This window comes from Cinclus cinclus, chromosome 12 (genome assembly GCF_963662255.1).
Source record: "Cinclus cinclus chromosome 12, bCinCin1.1, whole genome shotgun sequence".
NCBI lineage: Eukaryota > Metazoa > Chordata > Aves > Passeriformes > Cinclidae > Cinclus > Cinclus cinclus.
The window spans coordinates 20413653-20435180 of NC_085057.1; the positions used below are offsets into that span (position 1 = coordinate 20413653).

At 42.2% G+C, this 21528-nt stretch overlaps 1 protein-coding gene across 3 annotated transcripts in view; it reads right to left on the reverse strand.

The window, feature by feature from the left end:
* The window catches only part of SYN2 (synapsin II), a 154382-nt gene that overhangs the window by 70819 nt on the left and 62035 nt on the right, over window positions 1-21528 (reverse strand). For all 3 annotated transcript variants that reach the window (XM_062500556.1, XM_062500557.1, XM_062500558.1), the window contains 2 exons: window positions 18863-19019; window positions 3937-4026 (listed from right to left, as the gene is read on the reverse strand). In XM_062500556.1, coding sequence (XP_062356540.1) covers window positions 3937-4026; window positions 18863-19019 — 247 coding nt within the window. The remainder of the gene's footprint in view (window positions 1-3936; window positions 4027-18862; window positions 19020-21528) is intronic.

The following is a 21528-nucleotide window of genomic DNA, read 5'->3' on the forward strand; positions in this document are numbered from 1 at the left end:
GTAAAGTATTATAACAATGTGCTATTAAAAAAAAAAAGATTCACAAGTATTTCCTCATCTGTTGAAACAAGTTGAACACTTCTGTGATTAAAACAATCTGTGCTCCACATTTTGTACGTTCCTTTTGTCACAGCTTCCTTTAGCCACAGAGCTGTAACTTCCATGGATAATTAAATGAAGAAACAGCCTTGATATCAAAACTCCCTTCCCAAGACAGCATTCCTATGGACTCACCACACCTTGCTGAAGGAAAACCGATTTTTAATCCATCAGTTCAAGCACTGATCCATGGATTTAAGAATTCCATGGAACGAATTCCAAGCCCAAATGATGACAGGCTAAAACTGCTCAGAGCTACAAACATCATGTCCATCCTCAGGGCAGCTGCAGCCCTAAACACCTCCCTAAATATTTGTACCCCTGCACCGTTAAAACTTTAGAAGCTCATGTGAAAATACATGCAATAAATACTGCATAACTTACACTGCAATGACTTCAGGAAGCTCTCAGATATTTGACCCCATTTAATGGGATTTAATTGTTTTTCATTCATGAACACCCACCAAACTCAAATTCACTGTCAGTGAATTTGGCTACTTGTGAACTCAAACTAGAGAAGGGTTACAACACATTTTGTCTGCAACATTTTTAGTGTCTTAACTTACCTGAATTGATGACTGGAGGTAGTAACTAATCCCTCTCACATGAATTCAAGTTCATAAAAGTAATTCAATTCAGAGTGGTAAAACTTTGGGAAGTGTAAATGCCAAAGTTCAGCCTATTTTTGCCCCAGAAAAAAAGGGGAAGAGCCCTCAGGCAGGATGGGAATCTCCAGTAGCTGCCCTTTCTGACAGATTTTACTATCTAAAGGACAGGTTTGGATATGCTCTCCTGAGAAAAGAGATTTTCTATTATACATTTTCAGTTGAAATGCAAGTGGTGCAAGGCGAACAGGAAAACATGTCATTATTCCTTTGGGTAATACATGTCCCATAGTATATAAAAGTCAATGTTTCACTTTGGATTTACTATAACTCAGTCTGGCTCTTTCAATTTATAACTCAAATTAAAACCATATCTATGTGCTGCCTAATGTAAAGCCCAGCTTGTTTTCTGCTTTACTCAAGACAAACCAAAAATTTCCTAACATTAACAACTTGGACCATAGACTTACGTAAATGAAACAAAAAGAATAAAAAGCTACATTTCCTCCAAAAAAGAATTGATATCGCAGTGACAGTATTGGCAGAGCTATTTACTGACAGTGCTATGCATTTATATTACTAATTTTCAGAAAGATTCAAAGCCAGGCCTTGTTTCCTCATATCAGATCAAACCAATTCCTAGAGAAGCCCACAGAGCTTAATAAGCAGAAAGGTTAATATTTAGTGGTTAATATTCATGTTAGTATTCAGTGGTTAATATTCACATTAATATTCAGTGGTTAATATTCCTTACCAGCCCTGTAGCGTTTGTCTCCAAATCCATTTTGATGGGATGGTGCCTTTTGGATAACACTTCAGCAAACAGATGTTTTCTGCTTTTTAACTCCCCAGAGCTCTGTTCCTATTTCAGTTTTGCAGTAATTAGACCTCAAACTCAACTCACTCAGCCCAGACTGCCTTCTCTGTGCACCTTGCACAAAGAAATACTTTCTCTGATATTTATGGACAGAGTGTAATACAAATTGCATGCCACAATTAGTTTTTAAAACATTTTCTATTTGTCCTGGTATAAAATATCCCACAGGAGGTGTTTCACAATTAAGGTCTGTCTAGTTTGATTTCTGGCTGAGCAGAAATCTGCCCCAACTTTCCACAATGGATGGTACAAATATTTATTCCCCCCGCCTTCATATCAATAAATGTGGCAAGAAAAGCTTTACAAAAACAGAATGAGATTTTATTTTCCCTGAGGAAGATTCTCAAAAGGCTTAACTACGATGTGACATTCTGAATATGTTATTTTAATATCAGGATTTTTACTGTAGTGGCATTGATACCTTATCAACAGCAGATTCTTTTTTACAACGTTTTCTTTTTACTTCTTGAAACTGTGTTTGTGTTACATGAGAGGGTAGAGCAGAAATACAGCCTGGCACAACATTTGACTGTAATTTGAATTAATGAAGACTTTTGATAAGAGCAGGGAAAAGAAAAGAGAAGGGAGACTGTACAGGTGAACGGGGGAAAAAAATCACTGCCTGGAACATCGCTGGTGTTTCCTCAACATTCCAGTTAAGTTTTAATTAAATTGTTCAGCAATTAAAAAGTTGAAAATGCCATGTTGTTTTTGCTACAGAGAGAACAGAAGAGGTGGGAATGCAGTGAAATAAAGGAACTAATTACTGCGGGAAAGGCTGTAGATATGACTCAACCAGCAATGAGTTCAAAAGCCTCACAGCGTTTTTTGTAATCAGTCTGGCATGAATGTTTCTGTTTCAAAAAGTGTTTCATTAAAGCAGCTCCATTTTTACACAAAAAACGGCATCTTTGTTTATTTACCTTGTGTTGCCTAAAGCCTGGGCACAAATGATCAGAGAGGATGAAAGGAGCACCCCTGGCACGCTCAGCTGACCCTCAGTTCCCAGAGAAACCCTCAGTTTCCCTCTCCCCACGTCCCCCCCGAGCTGGTTTGCACTGGAGGGGGGACAGCTCCAGGTTCCCGTTCAGAGATCAAAAAGAGAAGGAGAAAAAGCAACAGGAACACCAAAAAAAATTAAATAAATTAAACTGTAATTGTCAAATTCTGCATCAACAAATGCAGATGAGGATAGCTGTTGATAAAATGCTGAAAACCCAAAACAAAATAACATGATATTATTCCAGTGCAGCATTAGAAGACTCTGATTTTCAGATCATCTTACGACCCGCTCCAGAAATTCAAACAAAATGTTGTCTTGTACCACATTGCCTAGTTATTTCCCAAGCCACAAAGTTCCAGATACTTTCTTCAAGAGGAATAAAACCAAACAAATGAATGTCATCACAGGCAGCGATTGCAGCAGTCCTGAGTGGCAATACAATATCCAAACGGATTCATTTTCTCTAGATTAACATTCATTACCATAGAAATATGTTTAAAAATTACTTGGCTGTGGAGAACAACATTCAAAAGCTCAAACAAAGGAGAAATAACTTACAAGTTCTGACTTTAATGAGCAATGTAGAGGAATGAAGACGGGGAAAACCACTCACAGGGTTGTTACACTCAGAAAAATCTGCCATATAAACTTCTGTGTCTGACACGTTAGTTCTTGCCCCAAAATGAAATGTTCTTTGTTTCTATGGACTGCAGTTTAGCAAATGCACCCAAAGGTCCTGCATTTTTCAATGAAATTATAGCAAATCTCAAGTTTGAAGGATCCCTTAAGTGCCACTGTGTCCCACTCCCTGCTCCTCACTGCTGCCTAAAACTAAACCACCCCCTAAAAACCTAAGGCCATCACCCAGGTGCTCCCTGGGCTCTGACAGCTCTCTGTGTAGTCTTTCTGTCTGTAAAGCACTGGGAATCAGTGTTAGCTCAGGTACCTGGAGGTCACAGGTCACAACCACCCTGATTTTTGGCTGAGTTCAGAGGTCTGCAGTGCCCAGGGCATCATCTCCAAGGACAGCAAACACTGAATGCACCAGAAAGGACTGGAGGGAAAGCAAATCAAGGAAGTGACTCCTGCACCTTCAGAGTTGTTCAGTGTCTTTGAAAGTGTTCAATCTCTCTGAGATCTGCAGTTGGGCAGCTGAAAAATGCCCACTGCCCATCTGAGCACCCTCCAGCTCAGCATCACTGTGATTTCAAGGGATCACCCTGTCCCATCCCGGCCCGAAAGCTGCCAAAATGGCTTTTGGAGCAGACAGCAAATGGGAAGAGGGAATGGTGTGTGCCAGTCCCTGTTTTAGAGGCACAGAAAGCAGAATTAGCACTGCTGAGAGCACCTACCATCTCCTTGTGGTTTGGGTAGAACGTCTGCTCGATTAGAGGGAACTTCTCTGGACCCAAGGTTTTGTAGACAGACACCAGCTGGGCAAACTGCAAAACAAAGCAGAGCAAAACAGAAAGCTCAGGAGAGAAACCACACTGGGCCCAAATGAGCTCGTACTGACATTTTGCTTCTTGTCTTGGGTGTTTGATAAACTCAGCAGATCCAGACCCAACCTCTCTCCGCATCCTCAAACACCTCTTTAATCCACCCCAGTTCTGACTTCATGTACAGATCAGCACAGAAAAGCACCTTGAAAAGCTAAGCCCTCAAAGGTACAGAAAAATAAATACATGGGAATACTGGATTTCAGATATCTCATTGTCTGTATGTTTGGAGATTATTCTGTGATGACAAAATCATTATAATTTCTCCTTCTCTGCCATCTTAAACCTGGATCCCAGGCATATTTGCCATGCCTTTAGTGGCTGGCACCTCCCTGACATTGATTTGGAAGTGCTGGCAAAGACATAAAAGCAGCTGTGTCATGCTAACAGGTCAGGTGAGGAACAAAGAGGAGAAGTTTCATTTCCCAGGCTGCAGCCATGAGCCTTTCCCACGTGGCCATCCTTGGATGGGGATGATTTAACTGTTCCGTGTTATCCCATTCCTCTTCATGTTCTTTATAGAATATTCTGATATAACACGTGGCCACCCTTGCCCCACCACCAAAGATGGGGATGATTTAACTGCTCCATGTTATCCCGTTCCTCTTCATGGGTTTTTTTTTTTATGGAATAGTTTGATAAAATATTCTATTAATGCACCCATGACACATCCTGCCTACCTGTACTCTGGACTGCAGCAGTTTCACACAGAACATTTGCGTTTAAAACAAGAGAATTGTTTATTAAATAGAGATGGATTTGGAGCTGTTCTTTCTCTTTACTGAGCAGATAAACTCTCCTCTGGTAACTGTTGGAAAACTGAGGCTTCCAGGGAGCAGGAGGGCTCTGGCAGCCGAAGGCCAGAGCTGTTCCAGGACTCCAGAGCTCTGGCTCAGCCGTGCCTGTGATGTGTTCAGTTGTCACGGTGCCAACATGGGACATAAACAGCTCAGCACAGCTCTGTGAATAGTGGGATTTGCTGGTTGCAACCAGCACAGAAAGCACAAAACAATAGAACTCTGTCCATAATGAGATAAAATACCTACTCTGAGGAGAGGCTCGGGGGGCAGGGAGAGCAAAAACTGTTTAAAGGGGGGGGAAAAAAAACCCCATGAAAGCTTGGCTTGCATTTCCAGCTGGCAGAGGGGACTTGTTTAATTTAGTGGTGTTTACTTGGGTTTGGTAAAATCCATCTTTAAATTTGGAAGGCCAGTGGAAAATGCCTTAATGATGAGCAGTCTTCACCAAAAGCCCAAGAAATTGTAGTTGGGTTGTGTGCTGTGCAAATCAGGCTTCAAGGGAAGGAAATATTATCACAGCTACCAAAATAAGGTGGTTTGTGAATAGGATTCCTGACAACTTACTCAATATTTTAGTTCTGATCCAAGAGCCAAATTCCAAATTCCACAAGAAAATACTTACTATTGAATACCTTATTATTGCCAAGCAATTGTTAGGTTAAAATAAACCTATTTGCCTATCTTTAAGTAAAAACCTACAAAGAAAAAAATAAAATCATATGGTTGTATTTCCTGTGATTCTTTCCTTACTTTCTTTTCCATTTTCACTGGAAGGGAACAAAAGACAGTGATAAAATAACATTTTTTTGCTAGGGGTTGTGGCATTCATGCAAGAGGTAAGAAAGCTGTAATTGAGATTAATTGCTTGCAAATGCTTTTTCACTTAAAATAACACGGTATCAACCACAGATAACAGACATGTATCACTCCAAAGTGTCCTCTAATCCAGTAATTCACCTAGGAGATAGCAGGTAGGAAAAGTAGATTTCAGCTTTTGAGGCAGAGAGAAATCCTTCAAATTGCCACAGCTGGGGGAATGATTTATCCTTTACCCTGCTGAGATGCTGCTTCACCTCTATGTCTACAAATCTGGGAATCTCCTGTCAATTCAATCATTTCTACCCCAAAGAGCAGCCTGGTAAATTCAGCCCCAAAGCACATAAAATTTCAGCATTCTAATTGTACATCCATAAACTGCCATAAATATTTGTTATTTTCCCTGATTGCTGCTGGGCTATTTATAAAGAAGAATTTCATTTAAGTTTTAATGACCTTCTTTCATTTTTGAAGTGGGATCTGGACTATATATTTTTATATTTTTCTTTTCAGCAGTTGAACACTAGTCCTGGGCAGGAGCATAACCTTTTTAGATGATAAATTGCTGAATTATCTAATCCAAAGTCAAATGTTTACAGACACTGGATGTTCATGAAATAGAAAATCTTAAGAGAGCCACTGAAGTATTTTATATGGATATTAAAACACATAAAAATCTAAACTCCCCCCCCAACTCCTAGAGCTTGGTATTTCAGCAGAAGTAATTTTTACATCTTAAGAAAAAAATCAAGAAAGTGGAAAAAAGTTCTCAGTTTAGCAAGCTGAATTTATTTCTCATTTTCCAACTTTGCATCTTATTTTCAGTCAAAATGGGATATCCGCAGGTACATGAGTTAACAGGTTGCAGATTATTATTTTAAAAGGAAAATGGTTAGGTTTTGTAGCATTTGTTGCAATGTCAGCTCTTTTCTAGTCAGGATAAAATCCTTCCACACCCAGGCCAGGATTGTTCCTTTAGAACAGAACAGGACAATGACAGCTGTGCTTTTTCTCTTCTCCAAGGACACTGAGAAGAAATATTTAGTTAAAAAATAAAAAAAAAACAACAACAAAAAACACTTATTCCCCTTGATTTCGTATCAAATCTTCCTGGGGTTTCACCACCCCAAGACTGGAACTCTAAGTCTGACTGCACAGATCGTGCTGTAATCAAGCAGGAGTTGCCAAAAATCCCTTTTCTATCTTCATAGAGTCAGATAATTACTTTGCTTATCACTCTGGAGGAGTACAAATGTGTTTAATTCCACGGATGCCATCTCTGAGAGGCTCAGGTTTGCTCCTGAGCAAACCACACCAGCTTCTCCCTCGAAGGGAATCAGATGTGATATTTAAAGCTAATTACTGCAGATGGTGCTGCCTTTAATTCCGAAAGCTGCTAATCCCTCTTGCCAGGCTGAAGGATTTGTAGCACTGCCCATTCCAGTGGAGAATTTCCTGGGATGTTGAGAAGGATTTTAACTCAAGGAATTGCATCTCCTCTGCCTGCTCCCTGCTCGGGCAGGACTGTGGGTTTTACTGAACCCTTTCCATCAGAGATTTCCCTTTTTTGAGGGTTTATTACCTGTCCTCTTTACTGGTTGAGAACTCCAACTTGCCACCCAGTGCTTCATGGGAACTAAAACAATATCCAAATTCTCTGCACAGTGTTACACACACCCAGAGGAGCTGGTATTCTCTGGAAGCAGAGAAATGGGAAAACTTGGATGGGTGATTCTTCAGTCTGTCTGTCATTAAAAAAAAATAATCATTTTCAACTGAGATTTAAGCCATCCCTGGCTGCTCTAAGGTTTGGGCTCATCTTAAGAGTGAAGAAATTCCACTAAATACAAGTTTACCTCTGGATGTCCAGCTATAAGTTTGCCTTTTTCCAAATGCATTCATGAGGATTAGAATTTGTGACTGAAATTCCTGAAGTAAAATTTTCTAATTTTCTGGTGTGATCTCAGTGTTCAGCACAGATGGAGGCTTCTGCAATGGGATTTTCTCTTTCAATGCACAAAGGGCAGATCCCTTTGGCCACAGTGACCTGCACAGGGCCCTGCAGGGTCTGCGGGTTTGGAAAGCTGAAAGATGAGCTGGTTTGTATTATGGGCTGGTTATGTTACCATTTTAATAATTTAACAAAGAAAATGACACATTGACTTCTTCATCCCTTCAGATGGCCCAAGGAAAAGTGACCTGAAGTCCATTCTTAGACTGAAATGTTCCTTTTCAGGCTGAAATAACCATTTTCAGGCTGAAATGTTCCTTTTCAGGTTGAAATGTTCCTTTTCAGGCTGAAATACCTGTTTTCAGGCTGAGGATCACAAATGTGACTGGTCATTCTGTAAAGACTGGATTATCTCGTGAGAGTGAGGGATGTTCAGAAAAAAAAGCACAAACAGGCATCCTTGGAGGCCAACAAACTGAGAAACAAACATTTGAGATCCTTCAGAGGGAGGAGGAATGAGGCAGTTGTGTGGAAAGGGCTGGAAGGACACACTCGACAGATGTTCTCTGTGGGGGTCAATCAACTTTGGCCAAGATTTTTTTACTATATCTGCATATTAAACATAGTGTCTGTATTGTATTTTAATATTATATTACTGTATTTTTAATATTATCACCTGGGAAGCCTCTGTGTTACCTTTTAGTGCTCTCCATGTGCTTCTTTGTTGAGATTGGTCAACATTCTCCTCTTACACATTGGAAAACACTGAACAGTTTCCTAGAGGGCTGGGTTCACACACATTTGATTCTTTATTTGATACCTCATAGGAGAATGGAGGGGGGCAGACCTCTGGCTGCAGCTGACACCCTCCCTTGCCAGCAGGAGCTGACAGACAGCTCCATGCAGGCATTCAAACTCCCAAAGTCAACCCAGACCTTGGCATGGCCACTGCAAGGTGAAACAGCACCTACAGACCAGTTTGGGCACACGAGCAGAATACAGAGAAAATGGGAACTGGCAAGAGAACTCAGTGCTCCTCCAGCAGGACAAAGCCAAAGATATCACAGCTGGACTGGGATTGTATGGATTGCTTCCCTGACCCTGCAAGGTGAGGTGACACCACAGGTGAGGTGTTCCCTGAGCTTTTGCAGCCCAGCCTGCACAAGAGCGAGGTGATCTCTGCCTCTCCAAGATGAAATCTGTCCCTGGTGCATTTTCCCCTCAAGCCCTGCCCTGGGATCAGCAGGATCTCCTCCTTGTCTTTGACTGCAGCTGATATTTCCTCACCTTCTTTACCTTGAGCTCCTTTCTCTCCCTCTGGGGTTCTTGCAGCACCTCCTGAGCTGGAGCTGCTCAGCCCCTCTGGGGTATGCTGGCCCTTCCCAGAGGGATTTGGGCTGCCTGCTCCAGCTCCCCAGAATTTCCAAGGTCATTTTCTGGGCTCCTGCACCCCTCCTGCAGCATGAGAGCTGCAATCCGAGAGGCATAGCTCTCCCACTGCTAATCACTGCTGTAATTAACTGCTGGAATATTTTCACATGAGAATTACAGCTTTACAGCTGATGAGATGAAAACCATTAAGAGCTTCTACAGAATTAAAAAAAAAAAAAGAGCCTTAAATAAAAACCTCATGTCCTTGGAAGAACTGCATGAACTGGCTTGCAAATTACCAGAGTGCATCCATGAGAAGAAAAAAAAATAATTTTTTTTCTAGAACAGTTGGAAAAACAGGATTAAAAAAATCCCAAAGAACCAGAAAAGGGTCACAGGCAGAGACATAAAAACATCTCCTGGCCTGCAGGGCTGGGCATGAAGGCATCTGGCACGGAGAGACACCTTGGCTGGTGGAAGAGGCACTGACAAAATGTGTAAACAGTGAGGAAAGCGAGATTTAAGGACGACATGCAGATTAAAATGAATAAAAACAGCCTATGAGCATAAAAGGGTAGAACACAGATCAAGACATGCCTGGCATAAAAAAATTAGCAGAAGGTAATAAATACCATGAGGCCTGGATCGAGAGGCCTTCTGGAGCCCTTTATTTTGGAATGAAAATTTAGAGAAGGGAAAAAGTTTATGGAAGTGAGAGGCTCTGGGGACTCCTTGCTGGGTGCTCTTCCAGCAGAGAGAAAATGCACTTTATTGCAGTGTTCTGGGAGCAGGGAGCTCTGTTCTGACCAGGGAAACATTTGTGCTGTTGTTAGTTTTGATGGGACTTGGCCTTGTGCTTGAGCACTTCTCAGAAAGGTTTGGGGCTCACTGCAACAGAAAGATAATTTCTTGTTTGTGGGGCTTTCTGCATATGAGGTCCAATTCAAACAGGAGGTCTCCATAAAAACACTGAGTTCAATGAAACTTGTAGAGGAAGAAATCAGTGATGGATTCCCAGAGTGGATTTAACAGGGTGGAGATTTCCAGGGTGGAGGTTTCCAGGTGAACTCCATGATGGATTTCCAGGGTGGAGAATTCCATGGTGGATTTCCAGGGTGCATATCCAGGGTGAATTCCATGGTAGGTTTCCAGGGTGGATTCTCAGAGTGGATTTAACAGGGTGGGTTTCCATGGTGAAGATTTCCAGAGTGCATTTTCAGGGTGAATTCCATGATGGATTTCCATGGTGTTTTTCCAAGGTGGATTTCCATGGTGGAGATTTCCATGGTGTTTTTCCAGGGTGGATTTCTATGGTGGAGATTTCCATGGTGTTTTTCCAGGGTGGATTTCCATGGTGGAGATTTCCATGGTGTTTTTCCAGGGTGGATTTCCATGGTGGAGATTTCCATGGTGTTCTTCCAAGGTGGATTTCCATGGTGGAGATTTCCATGGTGTTCTTCCAAGGTGGATTTCCATGGTGGAGATTTCCATGGTGTTCTTCCAAGGTGGATTTCCATGTTGGAGATTTCCAGGATGGATTTCCATGTTGAAGATTTCCATGGTGTTTTTCCAAGGCGGATTTCCATGGTGGAGATTTCCATGGTGTTTTTCCAGGGTGGATTTCCATGGTGGACATCTCCATGCTGGATTTCCTGAATTCCATTCCTCAGCCACCACCAGCCAAGCTCTGCTGGGCCCAGCAGGGAAAGCCGGAGGACTCCTTGGGGTGGCTGATATCCAGACAGGGATTTCACGGGATTCTGAACTGAACCACCCACTAAAAACACCTCGGAGAGCAGGGGCGGTGCTCAGGCACCCCAGGAAGAAAGCAGGACACTTCGCATCCATCTCACAGGGAGCTGGAGCTAAGGATAGAAGTGGAGTATCCAGGAATGTCAGAGGGGAATGGCATGCTGGTGGGAGCTGTGGAGATGGTGTGGGAGAACTGCGCTGGGGGAAATGGAGTGGGGATTGCCCTGGTGCAGCCAGCACGATAGGAGGGATTTTCGTGCTTGGGTGACAAGTTCCCATGTCAGGAAGGGGAGTCTCACCCCCCTGATTCTCCTCATCAAAGAAGGAGATATAACCTAGATTTTAACTGAAAAAATTATGTTCTAAGATAATTAATAGGGAACATAACACACGCTTTTCCTTTGCAATTGCATTTTAAGATTACATAAGAAATCAAAGTTAATTTCCATAATCTGGCCTTCAGGTGTGGATATTTACCTTAACCAAGCAAAAAAAGAGTTTCTGAGTCTCTGCTGTAGCAGGACCAGCAGATAATACAAAGGACATGAACCCCAGCTTTACAGTCCTGTTTTGAATATTAACTTTACAGCCTCTGTTTGAGTAGTTTCTTTCACTAGAAAGTAAGAAACAGTTAAAGAGGCCATTTGAATTTTCTGCCCCTAGAAATGTCCTGTGCAATGAAAATCTGTAATGGATGTCAAGAGCTCCACTGCTGCTTTTTCATGCAGAGAACGGGGCAAAGTGGCAACAATGTACTACAAAATTCAGGGAAGCAGTCAAAAAATCTGAGTCTACTTTTGCATTAAATTATCCTGATGGCAGTAAATGCTGGTCAAAGCAAAATACTCCTGTACTCAGTTTATATATAAAGCACTTGAGAGTGCAAGCAAGGATTGATAAATACAGAGCTGAGAGAATTACTGGCTATATGGAACAGAAAAATCATCACCACACTTAGATTTATTTATTATTTAAGGATCTCTGCTTTTCTTTTAACAGGAATTTCAAGTGGCCTTACTTATTTTGGGAAAGCAAAATCAGTAAGTAAGGCTGGAATATTTGCTTCCTATTCCAAGACTGAAATATTCTCTCTTCTTATTCCAAGACTAGATTAAGCTAAACCAGCTCTATAAAGAGGTGCAAAGAGCAAACACACTACTGGGTTAAATGTGTTTAGATTTCTAGTTATGCGTTGAAATTTCTATTTATGAATTTTGCTCCAGTTCAATGTTCAAACCTGGTATTAACTTGTCTTTTGGCCAAAAAGCTTACAATGTTTTCACCTTCCTTCTTTCACACATTTTTGTGAGTTTGCTTTCAGCTCTCACACAACAAATCCATCAACATGTTTTGCTTTAAGTGGCAGACTGGGCAAAGAGGCCAAAATCTTCACAGGCTGACAGAGAATTAAAACAGGTTTTATTCAGGTTTTTAACGCAGTTTTTTTATTCTTAAGAATGTTCTGCTTGGAGGAAAAGCACCTGCTTGTCTGTTTGTTCTCTGGCTGCCCTGGAAATGCAAGGGCCTACTTGAAGTCTGCAAATCCAATACCCTTCTGCAAATCCAACCCACCATGTCCTGGTGTCCCAGGAAGAAGCTCTGCCCTGCTTGGGAGAGAAGGCAGCTCCTGCTCCAGTCCTGGGGCACAGAAAGGAAATTCAGCAGCTTCCTGCAGTGCGAGGGCAGGAAAAGGTCACTGCACCCCTGTGGCTGCCCTGCCTTTACCTGTCAGTGAGATCAGTCTTGCCAGAGTGGTTGAAACAAGAAAGTTCAGTGCTGGCTCCAGGTTTGATCTAATGAAATACATAAAACTGACTAAAACACATCTGAACGTTCTTAGCATTTATTGTGATGGCAGACATTGAAATCGAGCATCCCTAAATGTCCTCCCTATCTGAGCTGCAGCCAGGTTGCAGGTGAGCACCCTCTAGCCTTGACCTTCAAGAAGATTCCCCACTGGCATATAAAAGAGAGCAATAACCAGCCAAATTCTATCCCATTGCCCATCAAAATGGTACAAATCTGACTTTTGCTAATGAGCGCAGGGTTTTCTTATTGTGAAATAAACATTTAGAACTTTAAACTTTTATTTCTTTAAACCCAACATGGAATAGCACAGAAAATCTCCCAAATTTACAGCAAATAGGTTTTCGAAATGCTTCTCTTCTTGCACACATTCATTTTGTTTGTTGTTTGTTCTCCAGAAGATACTTTGACACAAAATTGAATCTCCTCTGCGCGGTTGTGTCTCCCATTAGCATAGCTTCAATAATTTCTGTCAACAGGAAGCTGGAAGGAGCAGAGCTCATCTCTTTTTTTCTGCTCCTCCCTGCAGAGTCCTGACAAATGTCCTGCCAGTGCCCCAATCTGTTGCTCAAGATTTTTAAAGTATAACTGAGAGTGGAAAAAGCACAAGAGACCAGCTTGGAGAAGAAACACAGAGGAGAAAACAAGGTGGGGAAAGGCACTAGAAACCATCAAACAGCAAGAAAGGGCAGTTAAAACAGACCTTCCAAGAAAGCAATTAAAACCAGAGAAGTGAAGTATCCAGTTAGAGCAGAAAGATGAAGACAGATAAGTAGAAAAGCATCTGCAAAAACAAATGCAAAGCAGAACATGACACATCAAGTCACAGAATTGTGTAAGCTTGGCAAGAGGAGCAAAACAAGGAAAATACCAACACACTTGCAAAAAAGTGTTTGGCTGCCTGATCCCAAACTGAAGGAAAAGAAACAAACAACTGTGAGATTTACAAAACTACCAGGTTTGACACAAAAAGCCATACCCAGCCTTCCCTCAGGATGGCTGTGGGTGAGCAAGGAGATAAATTCTGGTATAACCAAGTGTTCTGTGCTACTTCCCTAACGTTTCAAAGCCCTGATAAGAATTCATCCCTACAGTGGGGCAGAGTAGGATATCTGAAGATGTTTCACACAGGATGGGTCCCCACCTGGAGCTCTATGTGAACAGCAGGACCTTCCAGCTCTCTTCACACACCCCCAGCTACCTCTGCCTCCCTGTCTGCCAGCTCTGGCCCAGAAAACCCCTCCTGCCTGCTTCCTCTGTTCCCACATCCCCGGAGTGATGGAGCAGAGTGCCAGGAGTGCACTTTGATGGGGCCAAGCTGCTCAGCACCAGCTCCCATCCCTGCAGAGCCAGCTGCCTCAGGCTGGGACAGCTCTGCCCCAGCTCACCTGGGCTGCCCAGATCCCTCTGGCATTCCCTCCACTCCCTATTTCCTAAACACAGACCCTTCCACCACCCTGCCAACAGCCCATTAAGGTCACAGTGCTCACGGATGAGGGTTGTGCCCCCTCCTTCTGCAGAGTGGGTGTGTGATTAAGGCACCAGCAGATCCTGTAAGCTTCCCCACCACCCTGCAGCCTCCCAGGAGAACAGATGTGCAGCCAGCTGCAGGAGCTGGGGTAATTTTCCTCTTCACTAGAGGAACCAGAGCTGTACTCATGGAACTGGACTGATTTTGTGAGGGTTTTCTTCCTCTTCAGTTGTGCACAGCTGCTCTCCACAAGTGCAGCAATTCAGGAGTCTCTGCAGGGCTGGAAGGTTTTTCACTGTCAGAAAGAACCTGGAAGCACCAACCCAGACCCTGCAATGCCTGTAATTATCACATCACAGTCAGGCTGGACTGAAATAAAACCCAGCCCTTTATTCTATCTATGGCAGCCTTGGACATTGAATCTTGCAGCCCCTGACAATTAAATCAGAGTTTGTCTGTTTGGTGTCACTCAATTCCACCTCCCTGCCTGACTCCACTTATCAGCAAGCTAGGGTGGGCAGGGAATAAACTGAGGTGTTCCAAAAATACTGCACCCCGATCACCAATATTTGCAACTGAAGCTAAAATCCAGCAGGGTGCAATGGAAGGAAACCCTTCAGCATGCAAGTTTCACATTAATCCTGAAAATCCTGCAAATCTTTCACAAGAATCCTGCAAATGGATGCATGCAGGAAGATTTTTTTTTTTAATTCAACATAGGACACTGAAAAATCATGTTTGTTTTTTTTCATAAATGTTATTTTGTTGGGGTTTTTAAAATAGTATTTCCCCAGTTTAAACAATGAGTTTTTATCTAATGCTGCAAGCTCTGATATCATCACCACATTTTCCAGTTCCTTCTGGCCTCCACAATTACTTCACACACCTCCATAGAACCACAGAACCATTGAGGTGGGAACAGCCCTCTGGAATCACCAGGACCAGGCACTAACCATGAACTTCTAGTGCATCACTCACCCTTGTCCTTCAGTTCCACATCTAGGTGGAACTTAAGCCCTAAATGCCTCCAGGGACAATGACATTATGTACTATGAGAAAGTTTACATGCAAGCTCCTAAGCCTCAGTTAAGGGAAACCTCCCTTATTTCCTGAATGACATTTTCTAAAGGAAAACAGATAATTTAAATGATACCAAACATTAACTTTGCAAAATTAATGATGCTCTTTTTTCCCTCTTTACTTTTTCTTTTCATAAATGCTGTACAGCAGGGTTTGCACACCATTAAACACGAGTAAAACTGTGAGGTGAATTGGGAATCCTACAAGGACAGTGGATGTTTTTGCCTCACCTTAACTCAGTGTACCTGTAAATTGAACCAGGTAAAATTCTAGTTTTGTTTGATGGGATTATTTCTTGCCCAAGACAATTCCTTTTCAACATGACCCTACACTGAAACACTTTAAAGTTTTAATAATAATTCTTCAGCGAGGACACAAACCTTGAAACGTTTCCTCCACAGCTCTGCGTGAGCTAAGCAATAAAGAACTTAGCCTTTATTTATAAAACCCATGCTTTTCCCCCAGCTTTCTGACATCCTTACCAGCATTTAAGTGAAATCGATCTCGAGCCAGGACCATGAATTTTCCATGAGCTAAGTGCTAAGTGTTATCACAGAAGTGAAATAACCCGAGCCCAGTAACAGCCCCACACCACGAACATGTTTCAGAACACAAACATCTCACCACACACGCTCATTCCAACATTTCCTTCCACCTGGTTGCCCACAGCCCAGGTTCTCACAGGGCTGTACAGTGCTCTGAATTTCTGCTGAGTATTTGGAGGAGCTGTGCATACCCTTACCCCAGGGAATACAAGCTTTAAGACCTGTTCTTACATCGTCCCACCACACCCCACCTTTCAATAATACACATCAGATCAAACACAATTTTATTCACTGTCTGTTGGCAAATGCACAGAAAGCAAGAGCACAAAAGGAGCTTTCCTGGAAAATTAAGGACAGGTGCTGCCGTTTGTGGCACGGAATGTGAATCTGCCCTCAGAGCTGAATAGATGTTGTGGATCTGGAGCTGTGTGTTCCAAAATCACCAAACACCTGACATGGTGAAGGGCATTAATTTAAAACCCAAAGACCTTGTACATTGAATTCTAACTCTCGTTTTATTTGAGAGCCCTTTTATAACCACTCTCACTTCCCTGACTTCTCCTCCTAGCAGTTCTGTACCACTCCTAATTTTGCTCTGATATAAGGAAGGTTCATTTCCCATGGCTAATTCAATAATTTCCCATCCTTTTAAGGCCCATTCTCGTGCACACCCCCTTTTTTTTCCCCCTGCTGCTATCAAAGTGGTAATTCCCTTCTGCCACTCCACATTTTACCTGCAGAAAAGTCAATCTATTTCTCATGAATTAATAAAGATTGTTACTTATGGCTTTATGGAGTGTTCTGCTTCCCCGTTTTCCATGGGGCCTTTGCACTTGAAAGGTTTGTAGTGAAAACTTCCACGCAAATATCAGGGCACTGGTGTTGACAAAGGGATTGGGCAGGCAGGGTAAATTGATGGCAAATCCATGGCCATGACCATGTAGGAGCACAGTGGGTTTTACCCTTAGTTTTAGCAGGCAGCAGTAGACTGAGGAGTGCATTCCCAGGCATCCCCAACAATTTTCAGCAGGGATTTCACCCAGGCAGGGAGCACACACAAGATTGGTCCAACCAAAGAAGACAGATGATTATATTGGCCAAACCAACAGTGCCTGGGTGCTGCTGCAATATGTGAGTATCCCTGAAGATGGCTGAGTTAATGGGGTTTTACCCCTCAGGGATCACTTCTGGGATGGCTTCATAGAAGCAAAGAACATCCCGAGTTGGAAGGGACCCGCAATGGGCACTGAAGTTCAACTCCTGGTCCTGCACAAGACATCCCAAAAGTCCCCCCATGGGCCACGAGTTCTTCCACTGTTTTCCTTTCCTAAATCTGATGAGGATTTCATGCTGCTCTGAGATATTCACAGAGGTCTCTACATCTCCCAGTGCCACCAACAACACAAGGCAGGATATTCAAGTTTAAAAGCCAAACAAAGCCCCCAGTGTTTGTACAGAAATTATTTCTGTGCTCTAACAGCTCACGCTCCTCACTAGGACCCACCTGAAGGGCAGTGATAAAGTGATAGAGACACAGATATGGCAGTCGGTAAGGAGGAATTATTCCTTTACTTTTTATAGCATATAAACACTGCTGGTTTTTCCTCCCCACCCAGCTTTATTGGACCCAGTGAATCCAAGCACTGGGAAATGCCACCCAGCTGGAAAATGTGATACACTAAAATAATGAATTCAGCAACGTACAGTGTGTACTGAGAAGTTGTAAATGCTCTATCAGTTATTTATTCACTCCCTGCAGCAGTTTATTTCAGCATAAAAGGATAATGAAATGAGCTGCAAGAGGTGTATGTTAAAAACTGCTGACAATTGTTTGGAGGGATTTTCATAGTAAGTATTAAAAAATTAACATCTTCAAGGCAATAAAAAGTATTGTAGTAAAACTTCCCTGCAGTGTGAAAAATATTGACAACTGTTTTTTCTTACACAGATACCAGAGAAAAAAGAGGTTTTGGCTATTTATAAGAAGTGGGATTTTTTTAAAGTTGTATAAGCTGTTTGATAATGGAATTATAGGAGCAATGACTGCACTATGGATCAGCACCTTTTCCAGCTCCACATTTTAGCTTGCTACTGCTAATGTTTAGTTCTTTATGAACCAAAAGGATCACCAAACTCTACCTCCATTTCTACAAAACTTGCCAAGAAAAGCAGCACTGGCTTCTCCACTAAAACTGGCAGAGACCAGTGGCTCTCCAGGGTCCCTCAGTGCTGCAGGGGTAACTGAAAGGACCAACTCCTACCGCAGAGGCACAGGATTATGAAAAGGGCTTTCAAATGAGGAAACGAGTCGCTTCAGATTTCCTTGCTAAAGCATAACCCCAAAAATTTCACAGGAATGAGGAAAACACTGGCTAGAGCCTGTTCAAATTATGTTCAAAGCCACAAATATGAGAAATATTCTCAGCTTGCTTTTCCCAGACAAATTGTGAATAAACACTCTTTCCTCACTTGAGGAAGCATGTTAGCAGTGGGGAGGCTTTCCGTTGGATGCCTCACTTATTTCTCTATTTGAATTACAAAGATTTTTCCTCTCTCTCTCTCCACACTGGCTCTTTGAAAAAATAAATTAAATATCTTAGTTTGGTTTTTAATTCTTCCACTATTTCACTGCTCAGCAAGGGAAGTTTGATAATCAATGTTCATGAAGGGGAATGAAACACACAGTTAAAGAAAGTCTTTGCAGCAGCTGAATTGCCAGGCCCAAGGAATTTCCAGGTGCAGTGATGCCTTAGGATTTAGGTTTTATATCTTTCAGATCCTGTACTGCATTAATGCATAACTCTAAACTCCATATGGAGTGTTAGTTACTGTCTTCACATTTGGGTCAGACACAACAATTCCTCTCTAGGGCTGGGAATCAAGGACACCTCACTGCCTCAGGACCCAAAAAATACAAACAAAAGTGAATTTGGAGGGGTGAGCAAACTGGGGGTAAATGACTCCATTACCTGCAGCTGTAATTGGAGGATTAACCCCTGACATGTGAATGGACCAAACTCAGAACTGTGTGAAAAACTCGTCACCATTGTCCAGCTTGGGTGCAGCCTCTGGCAGGCTTTGCCTGCCCAAGCTGTGCCTACTGAAGGCCTTCAGTAAATGCCCACTTTATTCTCCTGACCTTGTCTAGTGTCTGTTCTAGGGAGCCTCTCAAGGCAGCAGCACTCACCACCCAGGGCTTGTCACAGAAGTTGTAGATGGACTCGAGGGAGTTGACGCTGGGGATGCCGGCGTACTGCATCCCGATGATCAGGTTGCGGAAATCCTCGTTCTCCGCCATGCTGTAGGAATGCTGCCGCACCAGCACGAAGTCGGGCCGGAATGACCTGCCAAGAAACATTCACAGTGCTGAAATCCATCAGCAAACTGCTTCTCCTACAACAGCAAAATGTGCAGAGGGGGAAAAATGGCTGGTGGGTGAGTAGGGAAGGGCTGGAAGAACACTGGAACCAAAGGGAAATGGTAAAAGATGGGAAGAGCCAGGGTGGCTCCATGAAAAACACTGGAACCAAAGGGAAGTGGTAAAAGATGGGAAGAGCCAGGGTGGCTTCATGAAAAACACTGGAACCAAAGGGAAGTGATAAAAGATGGAAAGAGCCAGGGTGGCTTCATGAAAAACACTGGAACCAAAGGGAAGTGGTAAAAGATGGAAAGAGCCAGGGTGGCTTCATGAAAAACACTGGAACCAAAGGGAAATGGTAAAAGATGGGAAGAGCCAGGGTGGCTTCATGAAAAACACTGGAACCAAAGGGAAATGGTAAAAGATGGGAAGAGCCAGGGTGGCTTCATCAAAAACACTCAAACCAAAGGGAAATGGTAAAAGATGGGAAGAGCCAGGGTGGCTTCATGAAAATCTGCATCAACCTTAATCTGTTCAGCATCCCCTCAATAATGGGCTTCCATTAAGAGGAGAGAGAAATTATGGATTTCAGGCTGTTTTCCTGAAATAATAAATAAATAAATAAATAAATAAATAAATAAATAATAAATCATGTCTATAACCTCTAGACCAGTTCTTCAGTTTCTGAGCAGTGACAAGAAAAACATAAAGCAGGCAGAGGGCTCTGCCACAAACTTGGACTTTTGGGGAACAATTTATTATTTTCACAAGTATTGTCAATAATTTCACAACTTTTTTTCACAATTATTGTCAGGCTGTTTTAAGGACAGTAAGGGATGAAACAACCATACTGCTGGCAAAAGAATCAGACCATAATGGAGAGAATCACAACTGAACTTTTGATCAAGAGACCTGCCAAAATGAATTTTTAGACTTACAACTGCATTTCCCCCTTTTCTCTCAGGTATTTGATCAGCATTTCCCCTGCTGCCCCCCATGCTTTCCTGCCCATCACCCTGCACCTTTGCCAACAGTCTGACACCATCTTCACCTTACTCCAACCCTGACTTTTTGTTGCTGGAGAAGGTTTTGAAAATAGAAAACACAAACCAACAGGACAGAGCTTCCAGAGCAGGGGCAATTCACTCCTAAATTTGACTGTTGAAAGAGTCTTTTCTGCATTCCAATTTTGTAGGGGAAAAAAACCCTGACTAGCTTGAAGATTTCAACCTCCTAGAAGAGGTATAACTGCAGGGTAAATTAAATTAGCATAGTAAATTGGTGAATTTATTTACATGCCTTGAATAAATACAAGCTGTTTACTGGAGTGAGAGACTCTGAAGATTACAAAATGATTCAGAAGTCTCAGTGTGGTAGAACAGAAACAACAAAACAATTGCAGTTCTTGTTAGAATCACTTTAGCTGTTTTGAGATCCCAGCCTGGATGCAGTAGTCCAAGTAGATTAGATGGATTCTTGAATTTCAAATCACAGAACCAGAGAACTGCTTGGGTTGAGAGGGAGCTTTTAAAGCTCATTTTCTTTTCTTGTGGATGCCAGGGCACCTTCCACTATGCCAGGTTGCTCCAAACCCTGTCCAACCTGGCCTTGGACAATTCCAGGGATGGGGCATCCACAGCTTCCCTGGACACCCTGTGCCACTGTTTTACCACTGCCACTGTAAATATATTAAAAAAAAAACAAAAAACAAACCTGCATGATTTGGAAAAAACAGCATTAAAGGTTTGCTGTCAGGCATCGTTGAAATGGCACTGAAGCTCAATGAGCAAAACCTGTGAAGAAATCCTTGCCTTTAAACAGGATTCCTAAAAACTATCTGCAGCACAGCTCAGAGATGTTGTGATCTAGGTTTCATGGGGATGCCAAGAGTTTGGAGCATGGAAATCCAATTTACTGGCCCAGCATGAATATATTACTTAGAGGATTAATGATGCCTTCATCAAAATTGCAATCCCTCAGTGAAAGAAAGAGGCAATTTTTATTTATTGAAATAAGGGGATAACACATCCCAAACAGTGCTGTGGTTTCAAATAAAGGAACAGAGACTGTCCTCTCAAACACCAATTTAATTAAACAATTGGGGAATGGAGGGAATGTACTTTTAAAAAATTAAAAATACAGAAATATTGTTAGCTTTGCAAAAGCTCCTCAGAGGAATATGATACATTCCCATAATTGTTCTAGTTATGTAATTAATGCTGGATGGAATGTATACAGAAGGAGGTCAGGAGAAAAATTTTAATTGTAGCTCAAGCATCAAGATCCACAAATCTCAGCATCATGTTACAGAAAATATAATTTTTTTAATGGTATGATTTTCATTCACAAAAAACAAACAGGTTGGTGCCTGTTAAATAGTTGTTGTTTTTTTCCTTCCTAAACTAAACCAGCAAAGTCTTGCCACTGAAATTTCTGTGATTTTGCTAACTAGTAATTTGCTCATAAATCTATGATCCAAGGTCACTTTGGGCCTC